Source organism: Rhipicephalus sanguineus, chromosome 2, assembly GCF_013339695.2.
Source record: "Rhipicephalus sanguineus isolate Rsan-2018 chromosome 2, BIME_Rsan_1.4, whole genome shotgun sequence".
NCBI lineage: Eukaryota > Metazoa > Arthropoda > Arachnida > Ixodida > Ixodidae > Rhipicephalus > Rhipicephalus sanguineus.
In genome coordinates this window covers 48,828,818-48,844,152 of record NC_051177.1, presented here as the reverse complement: position 1 = coordinate 48,844,152, position 15,335 = coordinate 48,828,818, and the positions used below count along the sequence as shown (strand labels likewise).

Sequence of the window (15,335 nt, the reverse complement as noted above, 5' to 3'; positions counted from 1 at the left end):
GTTCAGACACACAATTCTGATTGTTCAACATATCCTATCTGTTAAAAATTGAATAATTCTATAGGGGTTTCGTGAATCTTCATTTTCCTTTATTGAGTTTAATTAATCCCGGCAACTTACCGACGGGCGGCTTCCCTGGCCCAAGGTTCTTCTTTCAATCGCGTACATTTGGTACTGGGAGAGGACGCACAATATGCAGTAGACCTGCAAGAAAACACGGCCGTGTCATGTATTATGTCAACACGTCCGTAAACTGAACAAGTCCACATTGCAGTGCGCTCATTTACATACGACCACTAGTAACGGTCGTTTTAGGTATACAAAGGGCTTAAAGAATAACTTTGCTTCATGTTTTACTTTTAACTACGTGCTATACTATTACTACATGTAATGAACGCTTGAAGTTACACATACACAAGAAAGAAACACGACAAGGTGTTTCTTGTGTATGTGCAATATTTTGCACTAGTTGCCTGCAGGAATAATGTCAGACACACTAGCCCAACAAACAGTTCTTCCTAAATATTTGTAACGTTACTTAAGAAAGGTCCTACTGTTTTAAGTCTGTCGCGATACGCGTAGTCTGAATATGATAGTTAATTGTTATAACCAATTATTAGATCGATAAGGCGTATCTCGATGCGAGATTATTCAAGGGCGACTGACTTTTCTACCATCCATGGTTGGCGATAAAGACACTACCACATTGCAGCCTCGGCCTAAAGCGAACTTGATTTCTCAACGAACGTGATGGCAGACAGATTGAAGCTTGCGCAAACGTTAGGAAAATATGTTCCGACCATTTGCGATGAGAAATTACATTATTCAATACAGAACTCCCAGGAATCAGCTTTGCAATATATGAATGTTGGTATGGCTATTTTGAATACTATCGTAGCCATAGGCGTGCGTGTGGTGCTCCATTATTGCGGTGAAGCGGGCGAGGATCTACCGCAGTGCTCCCTCCCCCCCACCCCCCAACCTCTTTTCAGTGACGCGCTTACGATCAGTACGCTGTGCAAAAACGAGACATTACGGGCAGGGGGGGCACCTCCCTACCCTCCAACCCCCCCCCCCCCTTTCATGACCCCCCATCCGACCCCCCCCCCCCCCTTTCATGGGCACGCCGATGATTGTGGCGCAGATAAACATGGAGAGAAGAAACGCAAATGTTATTTGCACTGCAATATTATTCAGACATCTCGAAAAGCAATTTCAGCAACTTATTCAGAGTTAATTTTGCAGTAATGTGCAGTACGTACGTAAACAACGTTTTCGAAGAAATTTTACGCGTACAGCGCAGTCACGCAAAGACAACGAAATCCCAGTAATGTGCAGTTCCTTTGATCTGAAACTCCACAAAACAATCTACGTACGAAACGATTCCAGTACGCGCGGCCTTTCAGTTGACCGCGGAATCTTTAATTGATTTCCATTATTTTTTTTTCCTTTCTCGTTTTACTTCTTCGAGCGAAGAGGCAAATAAATGAAAATGGAGGAAGATAAAACGCAACCAGGTTGTTCTTCAAATGGGATCTGACCTGATGAGATTGGTGCGCCTACAGAAAGCTGCAACCGTATAGTGGAACCATTCAGACAAATTGACGCTAAATGAAGCACACCAGACAAGAATACTCCGAAAATTGTACGTGCGATACCCACAGAAAAAAAGTTTGAGAGCACTCAGAAGTCCAGGTGATATTCTCTAGTCCCTTCGTTTATGTGTGTGCAAAGCAGTTACCATTCACACTGCAAAAAAAAAAATCAGAAATAATGATAAGGACCAACTCTATAAGAAACGTCTCTGAAGCTTTTTGAATAGGCTATGAACAAACTCCGCTTTCAGCTATCAAGGTATATTGGATGACTTCTAACAAGCACCGGATTACGCGCCAGAGATCAAAGGGTAATATTTTATGCAGGGGTTGAAGTGACAAGTCTAATTTGTTTTCACTCCCAATCAAAATTTCGAACCGAGCTCTGAACAGCCACGTACTTTGAACGAATCCGCAAATTTGAATCGCGCGATTGGAGGAACTGAAATCCCAGCTAGCGGCACGTGAAAGAAATAGCATGGGGAAATATAAATGAAGCCCTTCAACGCCCCCACTCATCAGCTCATCGGTACCTTATCCAAAAAAATAATAAAACGTAATCCTACTCCTTTGTTGTGAAATCTAAATTGGATGAATTCGTAGAGGTCCTTACATCGTATTCGATGAGCATACGCCAAAGGCCCTTCTCTCCGAAGCGATACGGGCATTCTTTAAGGGATTCGGAACGAAAACGAAGCATATATTAAATCTGTGCCGGTCTTCGTGGAATTGCTTTCCTATTGTACGCTTGTGAACGTCCCTTCGTGCTTCTATGGCTCTGATTCTGAACAAAATCGTAAAAGTCTAAGTTGACAGTTTGGAAGAGAGCATCGGAGCAAAATCGAGACAGCATCGGCAAAGTGGCAGCAGCGATCACAGTCGTCGCCAATCTGATCATCGGTGAAATACGTCGTTGTTTATCAATCGAACATCCCAGAGTTATCGCTCCTGCTCGAGTTATCTTAGAACAAATTCGCCTCGTGCGCGCATTCTTATCAGAACAGTTTAAAACAATCGTGAAGGTTTGAAATATTCCGGCGCGGCCTGCGCCGAGCGGTGGTAACACGTGCAACAATATTTGTGAGTGGAGCGCGGTCGAATGAAAATTAAGAAACAAGCTCACGTGTTAACATACCCTCGAATAGATTATTTCGGTACTTTTCACACTGGGCGTTTGTGTCGCTCAAGTTAGAAGACCTTCCTTGCGGTCCGATTTTGTCGATCCGTACCATTGCGATCATCAGACTACTCGTTTTTTGAGGACATGAAAGTCGGAATGTTGAACAAATTGGCCGCTCTGTTGACTGTGACGCTGAGTACCCGGAAGGCGGAAACGTATTCGTACGTGAGTTTTTTTTCACTTAGTTTGTTTTCCGTGTGGCGTTCCTGTGGCTCCTCCGACTGCACCGGTTTCGATTTTCTGACTAGGCAGCAGCTTACAGCAGTACTCCTACGGAACCTTTGGTGCCTCTTGTACTTGGTCTGCGCGTACTAGTACAATGCGACACCACCCTTTTACTGATGGCAGCAGCTTCACGTTTGACTAATCACAAGAAAAAATGCAGCATAAGCTATACCGCGGAACATACGTTTACTGTTTGTTGATCTTCCGCTTTTCTTCAATAATTCTTCACGTTTTAAATTTTAGTTAGCTGGTGCCTACTTTCTTGGCGTAAATTAAGCTGCGAGTGAGCAATTATTGTTAATTCTGCCTGTTTCTAACTCACCCAACCTTAATCTTGTTACAGCATGCTAAAACTAAGAAGGTTACCTTAATTCGCTGTCCCTCATGTATCACACTAATGAAGGTGACTGCATCAAGGGCTCGTTTCTTTCTTAGACGCAACCTAATGCAATCACAGAGGCAATCATAGTACGCACACATGATGCAATCACAGAGATTCGTTTCCCAAACCAACTCTCTCGTAGAACAAATGTGCAGATTAACCTAAAAAGAAAGAAAGCACATTGCGGCATTCTAAACAGAATATAAGGGACTCCCGCTCGTTTCTTCAGGTTTAGGATAAAATTCCTCCATTTGGTATATGTGGCTTTCAAGTTTTCTGCTGTGTTTCCAATGTTCTACGAGAGCACCTGGTCACCTGCTATCACGATCCCGTTCTCCTAAACAAAATTAACTTGTTACTAATCAAGCCAGCGTTAATGCGCATCGGTTCGATCCCAGTCATTGCAAGTCCTTGCAAAAGCATATGATGACGACTTACGTTGATGGAACACAATGTGTAGTCCACAATGTACATGACGATCACAAAAGCGTTGACTCTCTGCAAAAGAGATTGGAATTTGTGAATCAATGCACAGGAGAAAAGACCACGAGAGCACACTGCACCGCCACTACGTATGTACTTCTGTCTGTGCACAGCAAAATCCGAAAACAATTTAATAATTCAAAATAAAGTACGTTGACGTAACAAGGAAAGAAAAGCGTAGTAGCTACCAGAAAGGGATTAGCAAGTTTTAGTAGGCGTCCGCAACTGCGTTACGTAAGTAAGTAAGGCGCGTATCGCCTAGTGCGCATGAGCAGAAGTTCTGCATGTGCTCTCTGTGTCAAGTTTGGTGTGTAATACTGCGTGCGTAGCATGGGACTGTTGACGGACCCAACGCCGTTACAGACGCGGTACCAGCAGCTCGTCAATGCCATCTGCCCTTGGATGAACAGGCATGTTTACTGTGTACACCTCTGCATCTCGAAGTGCGCTGCAAGTTCCGGATACATCGAAGCCACTCCTTGCGAGACTTCATTAGCATCATGGGTTGAGGTCTACTTCTTCTAAGACAGTCGAAGTCGAAGCGTACTCTTTGGCAGTTCACAGTTTGAAATCTTCTGGGTACGCGCGGTGAACGCTGCTATGCATGCGGGCGTATCAGTGGTCCTCTCTTTCCTTCTTTATTTCTCTATTCTTTTTCTCTCTTTCCCCCTCCCCATTGTAGGGTAGCAAACCGGGTGCAACGTGGTTAACCTTCCTGCCTTTCATTTGCTGTTCTCTCTCTCTCTCTCTCTCCATCTCTAGCAAAATTTCCAGTGCAAGTTTTGTCGATAAGATTCGTTTCACAAACCAACTCTTTCGTAGAACAAATGTGCAGATGAATCTAAGAAAAAAGAAAGCACATTGCGGCATTCTAAACGAAGTATAAGGGTCTCCCGTTCGTTTCTTCAGGTTTAGGATAAAACGCCTCGATTTGGTATATGTAGCTTTCAAGTTTTCTGCTGTGTTTACAATGTTCAACGAGAGCACCTGTTCACCTGCTGTCACGATCCCGTTCTCCTAAACAAAATTAACTTGTTACTAATCAACCCAGCATTAGTGCGCATCGATTCGATCCCGCTGTACGGGGAGGAAGCTATGTAGCAAAATACAGAATATTAGGAAGTTACGCAAGAGGGGACGCGTACTTACAAGGTCTTTGATGAAATACAGCGACAATGCGACGTCCAACATTGTTGTCAGGGGCACAATTGTTAACCAAGGAAGCAGCAAGAGGCGGTTATCCTGCAACAATGATTGGAATAATGCGGCTTTTATGGTCGTGAAGTTGGGGGTAGCAGGGTCAGTTATACATAGATATCAGTATCGAGAACATCCATTGGGTCTGCCGTATAGCGATGCTACGTACTATTGTGCATAGCGTCGCGTTATGCCTTGTACTGTTGCTAAGTTATGCAATGTACAGTTGCTATGTACTGTAGTACTTTACTACGCATTGTAACATGCTCTTTACTATTGTACTGACACCAACTTCACTGCTGTCTGCCTGGGCGACCGGAGCTTTGTCAAGCCGAAGAACTTTCGGCTCTCTCTCCATTTCACCCTTTTTCACCTTGTGTATGTAACAGTGAAAATCAAACGTTTTGCAGCGTTAGCTACACTGGCCTAGCCGAGCCAGTTTCGCGTGGCTCCTCGAGAGCCGTGCTGCGCATGCGCGAGGATAAGTGATATCACACAGCTGGTGCATCAGAGCCGGCACCTCCCGCTCACTCCGCCGCTGCCGCGCGCGACTCGCTGCCGCCGGTCTGTGCTTTCCAGAGGAGTGACGTCGTAGCCGATCGAGGCAGACGTACTGGCGCCAGTGCGCGCGCAGCTATTCGCCTTCGCTGTGCAGTCGCTGTCTGACAATGCGCTGGAGCCGCTTGATAGCGCCTCTGACTGGCGTTTGCCAGTGTGGTTTAGCCATGGAGAAGGAGAGCGCAAATACTGCTCAACGGCGCAGAAGAGTGGAGAAGCTTAACTCATCGGATCCCGAAGTAGTTGCCTGGCAAAATAAATATACACCATGTGTGTGTCATTGCAGTAGCAGTAAGCATGATAATCAAGCTAATCCTAGACAATAAAAAAAGCTGAGAACAATCAGCTCAACCTTTGCTAACGCTACGTTATCCTGGCATAGCCGAGGTAAGCCACTGCAACATTGATTGATTGATTGATTGATTGATTGATTGATTGATTGATTGATTGATTGATTGATTGATTGATTGATTGATTGATTGATTGATTGATTGATTGATTGATTGATTGAACATGAGGGCACTTCCGGAAAATATGAACCAGGTGTGTTCTTTTAATTTAGGCTGGGCGATTTTGTTTTCTGTAGCCCAACATGAGGCGTTATTCGAAGCCTATAACCTGCTCTTAATTATTCGCTTACTATTAAGCATCTTTTTTGGGAACGCATCTATGATAACCCAGGAGCTCCGACTAAAGACGTCCGACAAAATACCTGTGTTGTTTTTCTTCGCCAAACTGCACCTTTGAACTTTCAAACTATTTAGTTGAAAAAGTTATTTCAGTGAACTAGTGCTCAACCATTGAACTAAGGACGCAAGAGTGCTGGCATCTGCTGCATGACTTACGAAAACCAAGGCCAGGAGAAGCACCACTGAAACTACGACGCAGAGTCCGGAAAAACTCAAGAGCACAAGGATCAGTGAGAAGCCCACTGGAAAGAAAAAAAATTAAAATAAATGAAAGCTTAAACTAGTCACGGCTATTATTAGCACATACACACAAACAAAAAAAAAACTGCTACGTCACTTGTTTCCGGCGTGTGCAAAAGTTTTACGAACGCTTATCACGTAAAGAAGGAGAAGTGAAAGAAGGAAAGGCCGTGAGGTCAGAATGCGTATACACCGGCTGGCTACTCACAGCCCTGGAAAGGGAGCAAAACGTGATATTTGTGAAGAAGGTGTAAAGAACGGAGAATAAATCACACACGTAAACGCCATGCAACGTGATTTAACTGTCACAGTCTGTGGCACAATCTGCAAATCTTTTCAGTATTCCAGCGATGCGTTGAAGCCGTAAACGGACAGTAAAGTGAAACAATGAATCGGGTTAGGCTGATAAAGCATACTTCGAAACTACACTGTCGTTAATCTCACAATCGTACGTTTATTCATAGCGAAAAAGATCAAGGTCAAAGTTTCAATTTTAAATTTCGCGCCGAGATATCCCCGCGTGACCGCACGAATTTCAATGCAAGGTTTTTTTTCTCATTTTGGTGACATAGGCTCAACGCAATTTCCTGAAATTTGGTGTGTCGAGGTTCTGGCCCCCTCAGTGAGCAAGGCACTTCATTTGTACCGATCAGAACGTAAGCTCTAGTAGACGCCTTCACAATCTATGACGTCACGGCGATTGGTTCGGGAATGTGTAGCTGGCGTCGCCTCCCGCGTTTTCTCTTGGCGCGCTTTCTCGCTTAGCAAGTGTCTTCTCACGGCAAGCGTGGTGATATTGGTATTGTGAAAGAGGCATTTACTAATACGAGAAACATTTTTTCGCCTTAGTGTTTCTTTAAAAATCTCAAACGTGCCTAAACCAGTTCTCGAGGACGCTCTCTTTTCTGTCACTTTTTATTAAATAACCGAAGAAAAATGTCTGAAAAGTTTCCACAAAAACGTTTCTCAGTCGCCAACCTGTTCTGCTTCATGGCACGTTGGCTTTTTCTTTTTACCTACCTATATCAGCTGTTTTCTGATTGCGATCTTTCACTGCATCTTTCCTTTCAACAATATACCCTTCTTTTCTTTCACACCTGGACAACTACCACGCTGTGCGCCACACACGAAGCTTCTTCGCCTTCGTGCATACTGCAATTCGAACTTCATTGCTCGTCAATGTGAGCGCATACAATAACTTTCCTCTTTCTTTCCAACCTAAACGAAAAACAGTTGTCTCTCTTACCCGGCGAGTGGAACATGGAACTGACGTGGGATCCTCCTGTAGCGACCAGCATTGTGTAGAATATCTGGAATGGTAAACGTAAGTATTATATAACCACTGTTAGCACAACGCCTGATTATGGAACCCGTGGGATTTGGTGGAAGCTGAAAAGCTCCCCCATTATGTATAGTAGGTTCGCTTCAATTCTCATGAATAGGAAGAGAACACAAACTTGCTGTCTTTCCATCCCCAATCCTCTTCCCTACGCAGAGTAGCAAGTCAGCGATTTATATACGCCGGCTAAATTATCTGCCTTTCAATAAAGAGTTCTCTTTCCCGCTCCCATGAGAACAAAAATTAAAACGACGAAGGAACATTTGCGCGAATGAACAAATTAGTCAGGCACCTTTCACTAGCGAAAGGCCGAACAATAGGAATCCAGAATAGCGTAAGTGCACCTCAGTAGCTCCAATCATGCTCTCACTTGTGTTTCAGAGCTCTGGGAACTCACTTAGTGCGTATTTGTCTTTGTTAACCAAGCTCAGCCTTTCGTGCTAATGCGAGATTGAAAACTAGAACCAAGAGTTCGTAGAACCGACCTAGAACCAAAAAGAAGAATCAATAGTACGATAAAGGCGAGTGACATCATCCTTTCATCTCCATTGTTCAAACTCACACTAGCTAAGAACAAACGAGCTGAGTTGAATACTATTATTTGCTCTAAGCCACTCTAAGCGGTATAGCTAATTCTAACTCATAACAAAGGCAACTCTTTTTAAAGCGAATCTGTATACGGTAGGGTTCCATTTCAAGGGAGGGGGTGTCCAATGTTAGTGTGTATGATCGTATATTTGCGTGTGTGTATATATATATATATATATATATATATATATATATATATATATATATATATATATATATATATATATATATATATATATATATATATATATATATATATATATATATATATATATATATATATGCATACGAACTGTAAAAAGTTTCGTGGGGCGTTTGAACTCTCCCAACCTACCCTCTGGCTACTCCTAATCACTCGACTCCTAACAACAACAACAACGACGACGCCGACTACGATGACAGCAACATAACAACAACAACAACAACAACAACAAGGAATGCCGCCGGAGTGACGTTCTCTGTTCAGCGATTTTTCCTCACACCAGTGCTAGTCAGTCAACTATACTCAAGAATGGGGGGCTGTAGATTTAAGCTTGGCCAGGAATTTGCCTAAGGTTGTAACCAAACCAATCAGTGTATATCACAGTAACTAGAAAGTTATCGGTAAACCTAAAGTTACCTTTACCAAATGACGGAAATTACGTGTACCATCATCTAACAAAACGCGAAGTAGTTAGGGTTCAACTTCATTTAGACTCTTTAAAAATCACCGCTAACAAATAGATAGAGATAGACAGGGAGAAAGAAGAAAAAGGTCCGTGAAACAACACCGTTTCGGGACAAGTTCAAGAGCGGTTACCTTAAACCTAATGTTAGTTTGATAATTAACTTCAAATCCGAGAACTGACCACGTTCATTTCACTTACATCAACGTGGCCGTGACCTGAAATTATTGCTAAAATTTTCCAAAAGAAACGTTCTTGTTAGATAATGTTTTATTGTGCCTCCTCATGTAATCGCTATTCATTTTCTTGTCTAATCTACCGCAGGCAGTATAGAATCACGCTATCTGCAATTCGTGACTCATTTAGAATTCTGCTTAGAAGGGCCAGAAAATAACGCCTGGTTAACCATGTTAGCGTTCTCCGAACAGCAAACATATTCGGGTACTTAAACCTCCTACAGCGAGAGAGAACCAGAGAAGGAGAGAGAGAGAGAGAAATGTGGAGATAACAATGTACTAAAAAGACATGCTCGAAGTGTGTTTGTGAGTGTGGAAAATTGGATGGCTCACTATGGAATGTCCACGTGCGAAGCTCCATGGCTTGTTAAGTGCCTGAAAGCGAGAAGCCGTTTGCGTTGAATGAGTCCGCCAAAGCTCGAAGCCTAATCTCGAAAGCAATTATACTGCAAACTTTGAGCACTAGTCGGTGACGGCGAAGCCTCTCGGTGGCTGCACTCAGAAGGTCCACGATGTCACAGGGTTTTCGATGGAGGCGAAAATGTTTGACGCCCGTGTACTTAGATTTGGGTGCACGTTAAACAACCCCAGGTGGTCGAAATTTTCGTAGCCCTCCACTACAGTGTCCCGCATAATCATGTCGTGGTTTCGGGACGTTAAACCCCAGATATTATTATTATTATTACTATGACAAAGGAAGACGATCACTGGCGTAAACATCATCACCCCCCCCCCCCCTCCTGGCACTTCAGGTCTCAAACAACTCAAACTTAAGACTTCTATAGTTTCAGCCAAAGTAGTCTCAAACTACTCAGTAGCTTGAGACCAATGCGAAAACAGTTATGCCATTTCCAAGTGATAAAAGTTCAGGGATTCCTGTCTACTCATACCGAACAATGCCCTAGTGAGTGTTTTTGTTTTTTTACTGTTACTCCGTTCTGTTGGCATGCGAGATAATTCAAAACTTATTAGGCGCTCAGTGGTTCTTCAGGCTTTTGAGCTTTTGTTTACTTTTACCAAGCTCAATGAAGTCACAAAGTTTTTTTTTTTTGTTTTGAGGGGTGACGTGGAGGTGCGTGCTCGAGACCAATGTACAGAACACAAACACGGCAACACACACACACGCAGTGTTTTAGGGCTTTCCCGACAGAGCCCAAAAAACCCACCTTTTCTAAACAGCATCAATTTACCCGAGAATATTTGTTATGACAGACACTAGTTTCTACTTTTCTGCCGCAGTGCGCGGGTAATATGATAATATGCTTGCCCTCAGCCTTACTTGTAAGCCTTTCATATAGCGAAGTTAGGTTTATTCGTTTGTGCAATTAAACGCGATGCGTCTGTGTGTAATAACGTAGCTTTCTGGGCGAGCTGATTCGTTCATTTCGGAAGAAGAAACCAGCGAAAGAAACGAAGACAGCGAAGAGGAATAACTAAACAAGATAAGCGCTGGTCCTGTCTGGTTGTTCTTCTTCTTCGCTGTCTTCATTTTATTTTTCGCTGGTTTCCTCTTCCGAATATCTGTGTATAATTCTGATTTTTGTGTACATGCTCCACATGCCTCTGACATGCCCCCGTGCATGCCTCTGACCGCTCCTCAAGTCGCATCATTTTTAAGACGTAGTCGTTCTAGGCCGCTTCCACCCACATTTTGTAAAAGGGTGTGTTGTGCGTTGCCGTTTCCTGACCAAAATACACCGGGGAAATTGCGAAACAAGTGTTCGGTTAAAAGCGGCCCACCCACTACAAAGGGTTCAGTAATTAATCATGATCATCAGCAGTAGCGTCAACAAAGTTTGCAGCTACGTAGGCGCGCGTATTTTCTTACATACACGTAGTGGATACTTCGCTTCTTCGCAAAGTGGTGAATTATGGCGTAGTGACTAGTGAGTACTTCACAACCATACCGGCAGTAGGCGCCCTTGGAGAGTTTACAACGGCCAATGTCATGCGGGCGTTTCTTTCCTTTTTTTTTTTCATTGTTTCGGCGTTCTGGATGTGTAAATTATAGAGTATTGGCTGTCAATGAGTGTGGTAAGTGAAGTGCTTTGTATCCCCGACTGCACGAAAGGCCTAGCGAGCGGGGGCTGCGGAGCGAGGCCGCCGAGTTGCAGCAACTGCCAGGCCCAAACTACGCGCACAGCGATTCTTCAGTATACCGCCTGTTGCAGCGGTGGCGCAATGCTAGGGTGTAGCATTCGTTTGCGAGATCGACTACAGAGCGGTAAGCAGGGTTGGTGCGGCAGAAGATCCTCCCCGTGGGGAATATTTGTTTGCTTTTAAGGAACGTTTGATAGCATGACGTTTGACAACAACTACTAAATGAGGACGTTGACTCGAAGAAGATGAGATCCCGACAATGGAGTAGCCACGACGGCATCGCGACGGTAACATGACCACGGATGCAAGACGTCGGTTCTATGATTGCAGTTAGGTAAGACCAGATGATGACAATGGAATGACGGCTACGAGCTTATGATGGCCTGATAAACCTAAAATTACAGCTCAGCGAATACGGCAAAGTGAAGAAGGCAAAATTATCAGGGGAGCTTGACAATATTATCACTGCGGAATAGAGATTATGAAATGAAGGCACCCAGACACGTCAAACCTGTGAAGGTAGGCCACCCGATGAGTGCTTCACATTTATAACATAGGTTTAAAATACTGGGGAATAATTGAGGTAGTTTGACCCCTGATGCCTAATAATGTTTAATTTGTCTTTTCACTGCAATTTTTTTTAAAGCTTGCCAGTGGGGAAGACAAAGTTATTCCTAACATAACACGCTACGAAACTTCACATGCAGGCAGGAGCATTATACCAACATAACAATAAGATGGACAGAGGACAGCTCATTATATATACACGACACATGGGCATATAAATGTCCAAGTCCACAGGATACAAAAGCGCAAGAACGCACAAATGTTCCAAGGACACATCTCACCGTCCACATACTTCGACCGAACATGACCTTAATCTCGAAACGGAGTTTCAAAATCCATCTATTGGACTTTTCTGTCGCATGACATCTAGGCAAAACACTGTTTACGAAAAACGCATTGCGGTGGTGGGTCGGCGAATAAATGTATATATCATTGGCCAATGCAAAGAGCGCCACGATTTATGTTGGCGTTCCGTTCCTCATCAAATAACACTGGATCGACGTGACAAAATGTTTTGTTTACAGCGTATGTCGTGTCAGAGTCCACGAAAACATAAGGTAGCCTTCTTCAGTGTGAATAGGAAATGCCAAAAACACTACCACACTGGAACACCAAGAACACGTGGACAGGACGGGCGCTCTCTTGGAGAGTAGCTCTGGGCAAGTAGCTTTCTTTCAATGCATTCGCAGCGTTTCATTATTAGCACATATATTATTATTATTTTCTAAGGGCTTCTGCCATCGCCATAGTTTTAGTGCAGCATGACGGTAGTCATAATCAATGGACAGATAATCGAACTTTATTTCCAGGACCGGACTGTTTACGCCCCGAGGTGGGTTATTAACCTCAGTCCAAGTATCCGAGAGCTTGAGCCGATAGCCTTCGCCAGCGGTAACTGGTGCTCACGATTGGGGCTTGTCAGCTCAATCATTCATTTAATAATATAGGAGCGTGAAAATTGTATTTTATATGTTATGAAGTAGCACGCAAGGTAACAAAAATGACAGAAAGAGGACGGGACAAACGCCGGCCTTTGAAGAGAAATTTTTTTTTATTCGGAAAGAACAGACACACAAACTCTGAAAAAAAAAAAACACGGAGCAATCGATAAAAGTAATTTTCCTCATCCGATTGAGACTGAGATGAAGTCTGACTGAAAGGTGAGCACGTGTCCGCTGCTCTTTCACCAATCCTTGTTACTCTGCGTCAAGTTTCGAGGTTATTTGTATCGCACGAGAAACAAGCTTGCATTTTGAACGGTGCATGCGTGGGGCTTTAAAAGGCATTTATTTAACTGCCCCAGGAACCAGGGTTGCCGTTGGTGGCTGTTCTGCGCCAAATTGGCGACTTTAAGACCCAATCCGGGAAGAAAATTTAAGGTTGTCTACATTCTGGCTACTTTGTACATCTATTTCAGCAAATTTATTAGCCAATTTTCATGCTATTTTCATACTAAATAATAAGCAAGCCTAAAGACTACTCATTGTTTTCAAGCTAAATAAATTAACAGCGAAATGATTAATTTACTTGCAACTTGCATGTGACTTGAAGACCAAGAAAGAAGGAGAAATATTGTGCTCTTATTCCCGTGTCCGTGCTTATTCGGAATGATATTATTTATTGTTAAAGAATAGAAACTCTAGTAATAATACACCTTCTGTTCTTTGTGGCTAAAAATATGGCGATGAAATTGAGTGGAATGGTTATTTTGGCTACATTTAGCTTGAGTTGCGGCTGCTTTTTTAAATTTACCCAACGACAACCCCGCCAGGAACACAACTTAAAGTGTCGGTGTCAGCACGCGTGTTGAGAAAGATCGGTAGACAATTTGGTCGCTTGAGTTTTATCGAACAACGACAATGTTGATGATAAAAAACGAATAGTTTAAATTAGCGATCAGTCAGCCATCTTTAGCCAACATTGGGAATTAATTGCCAACACTAGTCAAGATAATCGATCCAAAGGTTGTGTGTTCTGATCCCACCGACGGAAAGATTGGTTTTTCGTCCGCTTTAATTAATTTCAGTTTATGTCATTATTATTACACCACTGTTAAAGACAGCAGCTGATGGCCCTTGTGCTTTTCCTGCCCTAATTGTCGATTGGACTATTAGGTTTGGTCTAACAAAGGAACGAGCCCCTCGAAAAAAGTCCCCTTCTTTGGTTCATTGCTAAAAGGTGGTCGTATGGCACAATTAAATGTGCGCATTGAAGTCACGGAGCTCTGTTGTGATGTACTGCCTTCAGTGTCGGTACATATTTTCGGTCGGAAGTTGGACGCCGCCATAGCCTGTGACAGAATGTGGGAGCTTGTTTTCAAGAAAACAAATAAATCTAGAAGAGATGTCATGAGACTCCGACTCACAAGAGTGTAGATTCCGCAGGCGAAGCTTCCTTTCCGCACCGACAGCCAGCAGCAGCAGGAGCGCAGCAGTGCCATGACTCGCGTAAAATAGAGAAGGGCGACACGGATCTCGCAGGACAACTCCGTACTCGCAGCATGACGCGCCGTCGGGCTCGCACACCAAACGCACGCGTCCAACCGTCCGCTCACTCACTGCGAGTGCGAGGAGCCGCGAGAGTGCACGACCGAGTCGTCGGAGCCCTGACGCCACTCTGCGCAGATCCGGACACTTGGAGAAAGAGAGGAGTAGGAGAGGATGAGGAGAGAGAGAGAGAGAGACACTAAGAAAGACCGAAGGCTTTCCGCTTAGTCGAATCGTCGCTTACCGGTGGCGCCACGCCACTCGCCTGCGTTCTTACTCTCCCTTCTTCTTACCCTATCTGTATGTTTTTGTTGTTGTTTTTTTTCGTATTTCGCTTAAGCCCTGGAAATGCATCGAAGTTCAGTATTCCAGCTAGCCAAGCAAACTGCTTTAAAGGCCAACTCCGGCGATTTTTCGAGGTCCATGGATCTCAATAAAATTCGCTGGGTACGTTCCTTTTCACGTTCCCGTTATATATGCCAAATTACAAGCTGGAGACATACGCAGATTCATTGCAAATGAATTTTATTGATTGCCCCGACTCTCCCCACCTCGCTTCCCAAAATTATTGGCAACACTGGGTGTGTGACGTCTTTTTTGTTAAGCGGAAGTGACGGAACCGAGGGGCCCCTAGAGCGTCTGCTATCCGCAAGGCAACAATCGCGAGTGTTTGGCGAGCGCTTCGTTGGCTGGGCGTGTGAATTTCAGTTCCTTGTGGTAATGCGTGCGATGGGTGGCAAGTGGTGTCGCGTTGTGGGCTGCACACAATTCCCCGTTGGCAGTCACGAAACACTCGTACCTAACG

The 15,335-nt window shown here is 43.9% G+C and overlaps 1 protein-coding gene across 1 annotated transcript in view; it reads right to left on the bottom strand.

The window, feature by feature from the left end:
- The window catches only part of LOC119382903 (uncharacterized), a 34,252-nt gene extending 19,552 nt beyond the window's left edge, over positions 1–14,700 (bottom strand). The window contains exons 1-6 of the mRNA XM_037650811.2: positions 14,410–14,700; positions 7,796–7,859; positions 6,466–6,551; positions 5,015–5,107; positions 3,821–3,880; positions 121–204 (exon numbers count right to left, since the gene is read on the bottom strand). Of these exons, the coding sequence (XP_037506739.1) occupies positions 121–204; positions 3,821–3,880; positions 5,015–5,107; positions 6,466–6,551; positions 7,796–7,859; positions 14,410–14,484 (462 nt within the window). The 5' untranslated portion in view covers positions 14,485–14,700. The remainder of the gene's footprint in view (positions 1–120; positions 205–3,820; positions 3,881–5,014; positions 5,108–6,465; positions 6,552–7,795; positions 7,860–14,409) is intronic.
- Between the last annotated feature and the right edge of the window lie 635 nt (positions 14,701–15,335).